At 40.3% G+C, this 12,723-nt stretch overlaps 2 protein-coding genes across 4 annotated transcripts in view; one reads left to right on the top strand and one right to left on the bottom strand.

The window, feature by feature from the left end:
- Positions 1–228, bottom strand: part of pms1 (PMS1 homolog 1, mismatch repair system component) — a 60,574-nt gene extending 60,346 nt beyond the window's left edge. The window contains exon 1 of the mRNA XM_055870797.1: positions 123–228. The gene's annotated coding sequence lies outside the window, so the exon portion shown is untranslated. The remainder of the gene's footprint in view (positions 1–122) is intronic.
- A 5,235-nt stretch (positions 229–5,463) lies between these two features.
- LOC129816374 (ORM1-like protein 1) lies at positions 5,464–12,688 on the top strand. 3 transcript variants are annotated; one of them, XM_055870794.1, is made up of 4 exons: positions 5,464–5,562; positions 10,287–10,467; positions 11,272–11,454; positions 11,716–12,688. In XM_055870794.1, exons 2-4 carry the CDS (start codon positions 10,294–10,296, stop codon positions 11,854–11,856), a joined length of 498 nt encoding a protein of 165 aa, XP_055726769.1. In that variant the 5' UTR covers positions 5,464–5,562; positions 10,287–10,293; the 3' UTR covers positions 11,857–12,688. The 3 variants fall into 3 exon arrangements, with proteins under 3 accessions (XP_055726769.1, XP_055726770.1, XP_055726767.1); XM_055870795.1 differs by having other exon boundaries at positions 5,464–5,570; positions 11,272–11,423; XM_055870792.1 differs by having other exon boundaries at positions 5,464–5,570.
- Positions 12,689–12,723: the final 35 nt, after the last annotated feature.

The following is a 12,723-nucleotide window of genomic DNA, read 5'->3' as shown; positions in this document are numbered from 1 at the left end:
CTAACCTTACCTGACAGCCATGAACTCTCGAAACAATGAATACATTTACAATACATTTTAACACAATAGTGACTAACTGGTGGACTGTGTAGTTATTTATTTGAAAGACAGCTGTCTCCTACCTCCGCGTCCGGTCTGGTTCAATAACAATAATGTAAATACACGTGCTAAAAAATTAGACGCTGTGAAGTCGTTCAGCGTGTAAAGCAGGCAAGAACAATTAAGTATTTCCAGGTCACGAGTTTTTGGTATCATTCAGAATAAGAGTCCCGTCCAGTATACTTAGTAAACAATAGTTAGGACGAACATTATGGAAAATGTGCACAATTATTGATATATTGTATACTACACTGAACAAAAATACGTAAAGTGTTGGTTTCATGAGCTGAATTAAAAAATCCCAGAAATGTTCCATACGCACAAAAAGTGTATTTCTCTCAAATTCGATGGACAAATATGGTTACATCCCTGTTAATGAGAATTTCTCCTTTGCAAAGATAATCCATCCACTTGACAGGTGTGGCATATGAAGAAGCTAATTGAACAGCATGATCATTATACAGGTGCACCTTGAGCTGGGGACAATAAAAGACCACTTTAAAATGTGCAGTTTTATCACAGCACAATGCCACTGATGTCTCGAGTTGAGGGAGCATGCAATTGGCAAACTGACTGCCGGAATATCCACCAGAGCTGTTGCCGGATAATTTAATGCTACCTCCAACTTCATTTTAGAGAATTTGGCAGTATGTCCAATCAGCCTCACAACCGCCGACCACCTGTAACCACGCCAGCCCAGGAAATCCACATCTGGCTTCTTCACCTGTGGGAACATCTGAGAGGGGGTGGGATGGTGCTGAGGAGAATTTCTGTCTGTAATAAAGCCCTTTTGGGGGGGGGGAACTAATTCTGATTGGCTGGGCCTGGCTCCACAGCGGGTGTGCCTGGCTGCCAAGTGGGTGGGCCTATGCCCTCCAAGGCCCACTCATGGCTGCACCCCTGCCCAGTCATGTGAAATCCATAGATTAGGGCCTAATGAATTTATTTCAATTGACTGATTTCATTATATGAACTGTAACTCAGTAAATCATTGAAATAGTTAAATGTTGCGTTTATATTATTTTCAGTATAGTTATCATACAAAGATATGATAAGATAATTATTTCTAAAAGATATTATGTGATTGATTAGTTGTTTTTTTTCAAGCCTAAATCGTCAACAATGTTTTTTGTGTGTGTACCCCTATAATTTATTGCACCATGTACACAATTTTCTGTACATTTTGTCACAGTAAAAGGGTGTCCATTCTAGTCAGGACTACTTCTAGTTTCCAAATCCACAGAGTTTCACCCAGAGGAGCGTGCTGCTCATTTTGCGGTCCTTAAATGAACTCAAAAGTCCCCTCAATGTCAACTGCGTTTATTTTCAGCAAACTTAACATGTGCAAATATTTGTAAGAACATAAGATTCAGCAACTGAGACATAAACTGAACAAGTTCCACAGTCATGTGACTAACAGAAATTGAATAATGTGTCCCTGAACAAATGGGGGGGGGGTCAAAATCAAAAGTAACAGTCAGTATCTGGTGTGGCCACCAGCTGCATTAAGTACTGCAGTACATCTCCTCCTCATGGACTGCACCAGATTTGCCAGTTCTTGCTGTGAGATGTTACCCCACTCTTCCACCAAGGCACCTGCAAGTTCCCGGACATTTCTGGGGGGAATGGCCCTAGCCCTCACCCTCCGATCCAACAGGTCCCAGACGTGCTCAATGGGATTGAGATCCGGGCGCTTCGCTGGCCTTGGCAGAACACTGACATTCCTGTCTTGCAGGAAATCATGCACAGAACGAGTATTATGGCTGGTGGCATTGTCATGCTGGAGGGTCATGTCAGGATGGGCCTGCAGGAAGGGTACCACATGAGGGAGGAGGATGTCTTCCTTGTAACGCACAGCGTTGAGACAGTGTTTAAACATTGGAGTAAAACAAGCTTTTATTTTGGGTTCTGATGGGGTACGACAGTTGAACTAAACACATGCCGTATGTATAAGTTAATCGTCAAGAATCAAAATGGGCGTTTGTACACACAATTAAGTCAAATGGATGTTGCAATGGATGATTACTTTTAAAGCTGTTAACAATAAAATCAATGCTATGTGGTCCCGTGTGGCCCGTGTGGCTCAGTTGATAGAGCATGGCGCTTGCAACGCCAGGGTTGTGGGTTCAATTCCCACGGGGGGACCAGGGTTCAATTCCCACGGGGGGACCAGGATGAATATGTATGAACTTTCCAATTTGTAAGTCGCTCTGGATAAGAGCGTCTGCTAAATGACTTAAATGTAAATGTAAATGTAAATAATATTATTTGTGCTATAAAGGCAATTCACTTTTCCCTTTTTTTCATATTGTTAAACAAAATTCTAAGTTAGCTAACATTTCCACATAAAATGTAATGAAATTCGACCATTTTTATACATTTTTACGATCTTCATTGCGGGACTTTTATTTTGAAGGGAAATCGCGGAAGTCACGGCCTTATTCTTGCTGGTGGAAGAGGTCAAATTAGCGCCTTCACACCTTTGGCATGTGATTGGCTGTTTGGAAAGTTCGTTGCATCCCCACTGTGAAGGAAGCAAGGATACCTAAGTACATCCGGGTCATGGATTTTTGAACTCCTTCAGAGTAAGAGTTATGACCTGTATACTTTGTAAATTAATAAAATGACAAATGTGCACAATTACTGATATATTTTCTAGCTATCATACAAAGAATAATTGAAAGTATTTCCATAAGATATGATTCATTTGTATATTTTTTCAAGCCTAAATGGTCACAATGTTTTTTTGAGTGTGTGTGTATTTTCTATCATTTATTGCACCTACATTGTGTCACAGTAAAAGGGGGTTCCATTCTACTCAGTGCACTTGTAGTTTCCAAATCCACAGAGTTTACACCCCTAGGAGTGTTGCTGCTGATTTTGCCAATCAGTTTAAATGCAGTACTTTTTTTCATATTGAACATACATATTTCACCATACACAATTACATCATTGCCTGTGGGGGGGGTCCATCCTATTCAGGAGCACTTCTATATATGTCATTTATACCATACATAGATTCTGTAGAACCTACTAAGTACTCCCAACCCCACTTTTACGTCGGCACATATAATAGTAGTTTATTTTTTCACCCAATGTTTAATTTATAGGCCTGTAGGGGCCGATTCCGACTAAGGAAATGTAAGCCTTTTCTATGCACGCCTTTCCTCAGCACTTCTCAGTAGTTAGTATTCTGACACCTTATGCAGGTGCTTAACGGGCTTTGCAGGCGTGGTTCCCTTCCGCGCTGAAGACATTTCATTCATCACTGAAAACCCCCCACCTGCTGGCCAACAGATTTTCTTGTGGCATTTTCATTCAATAGGGTTTTCAGTACATTTATCTTAAGCCATCCCTATAAATATGGTGTACCTTTAATTTGAAGTTTGTCAACAGACACTAGAATACATTGAGAGAACAGTGTCAGAATATAGGGATCAATGAAAGAAAGCCATCTAAATATATGCATTTTGTCTCCGCCTCAGTACCAACTGGTAGATTTAAAAATACTCTGATTTTGTAGATTATTTAGGCAAATTTAAGGGTTAGGAAATATTTGGAGAGCCTTTATACACTATAATATATTGAGGAATAAAAAATACAGTGGTTTGAATTCATCCAGACTTTTGTCATATTCAAGTTCAATCCATGGAACATTGGAAGGTGGATAAAAGTGTACAATAGGGGTTGAACAATAGTCCTATAAATCGAACCTATCTGTCACTAATCATAGAACTGTATGACAACGGTGTAGTTGTGAACCATGCACCAGGTTTCATAATGATTCCATAATGATTCAAATTGGCTGCATGTCCCAAATTATTGCACACTGTTAGCATAATATGATCCACTAACGCTAGCGACCCTCAGGTTAAACAAAGACAGGTAAATGGAATAGAATAGAATGATGCAAAAAGATAAGCTACAAATTGAAGAAAACAAACACTAAAGTGACAGTTATAAATGTATATGGGTATTACTGACGGTGGCTTCCGAAAGTGGCTAACATTTAACATGATACAATTTGTCACATAAAATAGAGAAAAGCCTGGGCATAGGCTCTAATTAAAACATTCTAATGTGCATACATCCTCTCATCAGGTCCAGCCCAACAGAAGCCTATAGCTTGGGTGTCCAAATTTTATCCAGGCAAATTATGAGGGCACACAATTAAAATTCTGAATAACGGCACAGCTATTTACAGCCTATTTCACTGTGGAAAAGCGGCTGCAATGTTGGTATTATTTTAAATTTGCTTCCATATGACTGGTTTCCCATTCGTCTCCAGAAATGATAAGGAATAATTCTCTAAAACAATTGCTATGTGTATTTACAACCCCCTTTACCTTACTAACTTACCTAGCTCTTATCAATAGCTCTTAAGGTGCATGGAGAATGCTGTTATTTATATCAGAGAAAAAAAAGTAGATACCTTTTCCCACTTTGAACCGGACGGTTCCCTCTACCTTATTCATGGTTTCCTTATGTGTATAGGTGGTGGAATTATGAGGGCATTAAGTCAAGGTCAGAATACGACTTATCTGAAGACACATCCACCACACCTTAAATTCTTAGATCTCCACCACGAATGAATAGCGGGTGAATAACTCATACTTAAATTCAAGGGCAGAATACTCAGAGAGAAAAGTGCATAAAAGGGAATAACATTCCATTTACGTGCGCTTAACTCGGGTCGGAATCAGGGCCATAGAGAAAAGTGCATAAAAAGTGAATTATGTTCCATTTATGCACTGCTTAACAAGGGTCGGAATCGGCCCCATAGTGTTTCGCTTGGGACCAATGGAGTCAGTGGAATAGAAAGTGCTGCTAGGTATTTAGACCTCAGTCCCCCAAGTAATAACACCATATATATATTCTACAGACCCTACTGTGTAATCCCAACCCCACCTTTACTTCGGCACATAGAATAGGTTTTTTTTCTCTATAAGCCAATATGTAATTTATAGGCCCAAAGTGTATTGCATTGGGACCAATGGAGTGAGTGGAGTAGAAAGTGCTGCTGGGTATTTAGACCTCAGTCCCCATGAAAGAACTGCATATATAGATACTACAGACCCAACTAAGTATTCCCAACACCACTTTTACCTCAGCACATATAATCGTTTTTTCTCTACAGCCCAATGTTTTGAACATACCAATCTGAACATTGTATTTTTCGATAGTGGTCTTATTTTTGATTTATTTAGGAGCATATTTGTATAATTGTTTCCATAAAGTCCTTCTTGCATTTGCTTATACGAACAATAAAAAATGGACATTGATTAAAATGTAATATCTTTTAATGAGTTATCCACATTGCAATGTTTTGAAAGGCTGGCTTTTATTTTTTTTAGGATTCCTAATTTCAACTCAAAAGTGACGTCATCGTTTGTGCCGCTAGTGAAGGGGAGCTTGGCCTTCTGTCGTTCTTACTGCCACGTTTAAAAACCGATTCATAACAAGGTACTCCAGTAAGTACATGGCCATATCTATGTTGACTGTTTGTTAAAATATTTGATAACACTATTGATATGCAAATATTGTGACTTCTGTATTCCTATTTTCACGAAAAATAGCTAGCTAGCAAGTTAGCAATTCAACTGGTGTTGTTTCAAGCATACAATACTTCACTTGACTTGTTGAAAGTAGCTGGAGCTTGGCTGTTGGCTAACGTAAGCTAGCTACTTAGTTTTCAGCTGAATCATTAGGCACTTAAAGAAAGGTGAAAGTAATGGTCGTTACCTAGTGCGGCTTCGCTAGCTAAGCTAACTAGAAATTGGCCATTGATCGCGACTCAGTTCCATTGCATTAAACATAAGTCATTGAACGAAGACATCTTCTGTACGGGGGCGTTTTGTTAAGAGCCCCGAAGCTCGGTCTGAACAGTAACACGCATTGCTTGCGCTACGGTTTTGGAAGCATACGGATCTTATCTTTCATATCAGTGAGAACCTTTTGTTTTTTTGAAAAGTGTTTAAGTTGATACACACCTTTTTATATGGTTAGTGTTCCCACATGGCCATATTTCCATGTTACAGCGCTTGTTTAGGCACCACTTGTGCTAATTCGCTATCTAATGTTAGCATGATCGGATGGAGGCACCCATAGCTGTATGGATCTGTGCAAAACTGCTACAATATCTTTTATTTGAAAGATTTTGTTTATCGCCGATGAAATATGAGGGACATATATACATATACTTATAATACATAAGACTTAATATGTTTATGGAAAATGTAAAAATAAAAAAAGAGTGCGTACAAAGCGATAAAAAAAACCACCCCTTAGTACAGCAGATCACAATACATCTAATCCTAGCCTATTGCACCAAACTACAACGGGAAGATGTGGTTAAGAAAGTGGTCAGAAAATGGGAGAATGATGCCAGTGAGACCTTAGATGGCTGCTTTGACTGTGCAGACTGGAGTGTGTTCAGAGGGAGCAAGTCTTGAGGCCAGAAATTCTGTGAGGATATTATTGTTGCTTCCAAAACTTAAAAGTTATTTTCTAACAAACCCATGATCACAAAGGATCTAAAAATGACTCTAAATGAAAAGACAATATAATTTACCACTGGCAACAAGATTGAAGGTAAACTAATTCAATCCAAATTAAATAAACAGATGAATCGGGCCAAGAGAGATGAAGGAAGGCTCTTTCAGGAAGGTAAAGCCAGAGGTGCTTGGAGGGGTGTGAAAACACTGGCAGGCCTTAACAGCACCCAACTGTCCCTTGCTCCAAAATAAAAAGATTTTGTTGACTTTGCAGAGAATCTCAAGATTTTTTGTAGATTTGACCAATATGACTTTGCAATGGAAAAGGAGCTGATCTCTTGACCTATCTAACATGTCACACACTGTAACAAATGTTGAGCTTCAACCAAAAGATGAAGACGCCGTATTTAAAAGGACAAAGTACCTTGGCCAGACAACATTACTGGTTGCCTACTAAAGCTTTGCCATAAGCAACTGTCAGGTGTTTTCTGTGAGATTTTTAACCGCACTCTGGCAGAACACTCAATATGGAAATCAACCACCATATACCCAGTACCTAACAAGAGCAACCCCTACTGCAACAATGACTACCGCCCTGTAACTTTAACATATTTGGTGATGAAGAGCTTTGAACGGCTGATTCTCCCTCAGCTACAAAAGGAGGTATGCTCTTATACAAACCCACTCAAGTTTGCTTACAAGAGGCACAGGGGTGTTGATGATGCAGTTCTGTCCCTACTGCACTGTGCCTACACCCACCTGGAGAAACCCAAGACATGCGTCAGGATGGTATTTGTGGATTTCTCGAGTGCCTTTTAATATAGTCCTCACTTAATGGGTTAAAAGCTCCAGAACATGAATGTCAATCGACATCTGGTTCTCTGGGTCCTCTCCTTTCTGACAAATAGAGAACAGTTGGTCAGATTCAATTGTCTCATTGCAGCTTGTCCAGAACCATCTTTACAGGATCACCACAAGGCTCCGTCATCTCACCTGTTTTAGGAGCTCAGACCCAGAGATGATGTTCATCAAGTATTCAGATGACACAGTAATTATGGACACAGCAGGCAACTCAGAGGGGCACCTCCAGGCTGAAATTGACAGGTTTTTACTGTGGTGTATACAGAACTACCTGGACCTCAATGCAACCAAAACCAAAGACCTGGTCATTGACTACAGAAGAGACCAACCTACCATCCCCACCACTGGAGATTAACAGACAGATCATTGAGCGAGTGGAGGACTACAAATTCCTAGGAACCATCATTGGCAACAAGTTAGCTCTCCTTGAAAAGAAACATTAAACACATTCACTCAATGTCAACAATGCCTGTTATTTCTATGGAAATGGAGGAAGTTTAATGTACAATCAATCCTCCAAGCATTTTATGCAGTGCATTTGGGAAGTATTCAGACCCCTTGACTTTTTCCACATTTTGTTACATTGTAGCCTTATTCTAAAATGGATTACATAACCCCCCCCCCCAAATCTACACACAATACCCCATAATGACAAAGCAAAAACAGGTTTTTAGACATTTTTGCAAATCTATTAAGAATAAACAGATACCTTATTTACATAAGTATTCAAACCCTTTGCTATGAGACTTGAAATTGAGCTCAGGTGCATCCTGTTTCCATTGATCATCCTTGAGCTGTTTCTACAACTTGATTGGAGTCCACCTGTGGTAAATACAATTGATTGGACATGATTTGGAAAGGCACACACCTGTCTATATAAAGTCCCACAGTTGACAGTGCATGTCAGAGCAACAACCAAGCCATGAGGTCAAAGGAATTATCCGCAGAGCTCCGAGACAGGATTGTGTCGAGGCACAGATTTGGGGAAGGGTACCAGAAAAATGGATTGATGGTCCCCAAGAACACAGTGGCCTCCATTCTTAACTGGAAGAAGTTTGGGACCACCAAGACTCTTCCTAGAGCTGGCTGCCCGGCCAAACTGAGCAATCGGGAGTGAAGGGCTTTGGTCCCGGGAAGTGACCAAGAACCCCATGGTCACTCTGACAGAGCTCCAGAGTTCCTCTGTGGGGATGGGATAACCTTCCAGAAGGACAACCATCTCTGCAGCACTCCACCAATCAGGCCTTTATGGTAGAGTGCCAGACGGAAGCCACTCCTCGGTAAAATACGACAGCCCGCTTGGAGTTTGCCAAAAGGCACCTAAAGACTCTGACTATGAGAAACAAGATTCTCTGGTCTGATGAAACGAAGATTGAAATCTTTGGCATGAGTGCCAAGCGTCACGTCTGGAGGAAACCTGGCACCATCCTTACGGTGAAGCGTGGTGGCAGCATCATGCTGTGGGGATGTTTTTCAGCGACAGGGACTGGGAGACTAGTCAGGATCGAGGGAAAGATGAACGGAGCAATGTACAGAGATCCTTGATGAAAACCTGCTCCAGAGCGCTAAGGACCTCCGACTGGGGGCGAAGGTTCATCTTCCAACAGGACGACCCTAAGCACACAGCCAAGACAACGCTGGAGTGGCTTCGGAACAAATCTCTGAATGTTCTTGAGTGGCCCAGCCAGACTTGAACCTGATCAAACATCTCTGGAGAGACCTAAAAATAGCTGTGCATCAATGCTCCCCTTCCAACCTAACAGAGCTTGAGAGGATCTGCAGAGAATGGGAGGAACTCCCCAAATACAGGTGTGCCAAGCTTGTAGCGTCATACCCAAGAAGAATCAAGGCTGTAATCGCTGCCTAAGGTGCTTCAACATAGTACTGAGTAAATGGTCTGAATACTTATGTAAATGTGATTTCATTTTTATTTATTTTTTACATTTGCAAAAATTTCAAAAAATGTAAGGCTGTAATCGTTTTGTCATTATGATGTATTGTGTGTAGATTGAGGGGAGAAAATACAATTTAATCAATTTTAGAACAAGGCTGTAATGTAACAAAACTTAAAAGAAGTAAAGGGTTCTGAATAATTTCTGAATGCACTGTATGTGCTTTATAGAGTCCATCTTAGCTTATAATATTACGGGTTTTAGGGAACATTTTAGGGAATATTGTCATCAGAGCAAGCAAGTGTCTGCCATAGCATTGTTGCTGCACTTTTCAAATGAAAAGCCTCAGTGCAGCTGCTTTTGAATGCATGACCCTCATGGGACATTTGCAAGTGAATAGGTTGGTGTTTCCCCTTTTGATGCTTGAAAGCGAAAATGCTACACACTTTCTCCAAATGGCTTCGATACCAGCTAACCCTATTCCAAGCATAATGGTATATAAACAAGGATAGCTACTTGCCCACAGTTAAGTTTTTTGACATCACCATTATCAAGAGCTTGAAATCTTGAGAAATTATGACTCAACTTCAAACTTTCAATCTCAAGCCAACCAATGGTCTGAAAAGCAACTCTCAGACAATTAAAGTCCAAATAGGTGACATATGTCATGTTGTGGAAAGCGTAATTTAATGATTTGTCTGAACAACAGCAAGAGGTATTGTTGTGCAAGAAAGGTGAAAGTGTACTACATAGCCTAAGCAGATCATGTTCATTTTATTTGCGTAATCTCTCTTGTACCTGCAGGCTATGAACTTTGTGTATTGCAGTAGTAATTGGCTCCCTGTTGGGATCATTTATGAGTGACACATTTTTGTGATGTTTTCAAAGGAATAAATTGTGTTCATCAGTAACACAATCCTCATACTCCTCTCGTTCACAGAAACAAAATGAATGTTGGCGTAGCGCACAGTGAGGTGAACCCCAACACTCGGGTCATGAACAGTCGAGGGATCTGGCTCACCTATGCCCTTGGTGTTGGAATGCTTCACATTGTGCTCTTGAGCATACCCTTCTTCAGTGTACCTGTGGTGTGGACTCTCACAAATGTTATACACAATTTTGTAAGTCATTTTTCTTCTCACGCTTTAATAACCTATTACCAGTTTGTTGTTCTTACTTTCAGCCATTTCATGGTAACCCCCCCCTTCAAAGTTGGTGCCTAGACAATTGTTGCTTCCTCAATGCACTGGCCTCTCATTGTTCCTTGCGCATTCTGTTGAATAAAGAAACAAGGTCAGTGACATGACAACTCACTAAGTTTAACTGTTGTCCCCATATTGGAAAAGTCTTCTGTATCATAGCCATAAGGAAGGCCATTAAAAGGCAACCACAATATCCTGCTATTTTAGTTCAACAGCTTATTGTTTACTGTATCTTTTGCTTGCCATTAACTGCTAGTTCAGCTGGTATATGAAGACTTTTCACAGACCCTGTTATTTCATCGAATGTAGCATTCTCATTCAAATGACCTGATGTTCTCAGTGCCAAGTGTTGTGAAGGAACTTAGGAAGTGATTAACCAGAACATACTCACTCCAATGTCCCACTTATGACCTAGTAGTTAATAAAGTATCAGTTGAGGTAATTGTGAGAGGCTTTGGTCAGCTTTGCACCAGTAAGCAGATTTCACACGCACTCCGCTTCTTATCATAAATACAGTTCCGATTCTATCCCAGCTCCTTCCAAGGAAGGATAAATTAAAATAAATATTTAATTTAAATGAACCAAAAGGACACGTAGTTGTGCTGCAACATCTACCCTCAGTCTCAGGCACCATTTGCTACTTTATGATTAGTTTGTCTTGTCTTAGTGGACTGTCTCTCGCCATCAAGATTTGGACTCATTCACTATGTGTCTGTCTTGCAGGGGATGTATGTCTTCATGCATGCAGTGAAAGGCACTCCGTTTGAGACCCCAGACCAAGGCAAAGCCCGGCTCCTGACACATTGGGAACAGTTGGACTACGGCGTGCAGTTCACATCATCCAGAAAATTCTTCACCATCTCCCCAATCATTTTGTACGTCGCCTCCCGTCATTTAGAACAAGAGGTTACATTTTTGTCCATTGTCTTTAGATACCCAATGCAGAAATAATTGCAAACTGTATGGGACGGTTTCCCGGACACAGTTCAATCCTAGTCCTGGACTAAAAAACACTTCAATCCTCCATTGAGAATGCGTTTTAGTCCAGGATAGGCTTAATCTGTGTCTGGGGAAACCGGCCTTATAAATTCCAACTGTTGACCATGTTGCAGAGCTTTTTTTAACTGACATATTTGCTAACTTGTCTTATTTTGTTTCTCCCCCTAGATATTTTCTTGCAAGTTTCTACACGAAGTACGACACAACACACTTTGTCATAAACACTGCTTCCCTTTTGAGTGTGCTGATCCCCAAATTGCCACAACTACACGGAGTCCGCATCTTTGGCATCAACAAGTATTAAGCTGAGTGTTGAGGGTCAGTGGTTGGACAAACTCTCAAAGGAGCTATTGGCTCATAGCAAGATGAATAGTTAACCCTATTTACTCTGTACCACTGGAGTTTGTACTGAGCAGTTTTGTACAGTATGTGTAATTGTCACTCATTGTTTAGATACGCCAGGTTAAACTATAGTGGGAGACATAGAGATCGCCGATAATTCCATGTGCATTACTAACTTATATTTAATTTTTTTTTTATCTACATAGACCTGGGCTGGCCCATGTTTAAAAAGTGGAGCTTTTTTTGTTCTGTTTTTGTTTGCCCCCACTTCACACAGTGAAACAAAGATTGCGTTCCTCCTTGTTACAATAAATGTTTCTCATCGTAACCGAAAGCCTTGGAAATATCAGATGCATTTTTAAAGATAATTTCTCCATAAAAGTAGGGGCCTATGGTTCAATGTTGGACACTTATTTTTAGATGGGTTATCATTGCTGAAAAGAACTGAACAATATGAAATACACATTTTGCATGATTTCCTTGGTATATGAATCATTTCTCATTGTTACTCAGTTCTATAGGGCAGTTATTTTTTCCAGTGTATATAGTTGTATGTATAGGTTCATGTCTTTCTTGATGATTTTTCATAAGATGTGTCGTCAGATAAATGTTTACTGAGATGGGTCTATGGCTTGCCTATGTACCTATATTCATGTAGCTGTACTTGTTTAGGAGATCTCCTGGACGGTATTACCAAGGCAGCTAGTCCTGTTTTGTTTGGTCATGGCTTATCCACGATATTCTTGGAGCTTTGTCAGCCCCTGTATCTAACATCATTAAAACATTTGTGTCCTTAAAAGCAGTGTGTATGTCTTAACTGGCAAAATTTCTTGA

The sequence above is a fragment of the Salvelinus fontinalis genome, chromosome 19 (assembly GCF_029448725.1).
Source record: "Salvelinus fontinalis isolate EN_2023a chromosome 19, ASM2944872v1, whole genome shotgun sequence".
Taxonomy (NCBI): Eukaryota; Metazoa; Chordata; class Actinopteri; order Salmoniformes; family Salmonidae; genus Salvelinus; species Salvelinus fontinalis.
Note: the sequence above shows the minus strand (reverse complement) of the source record. Positions and strands in the feature narration are given on the sequence as shown.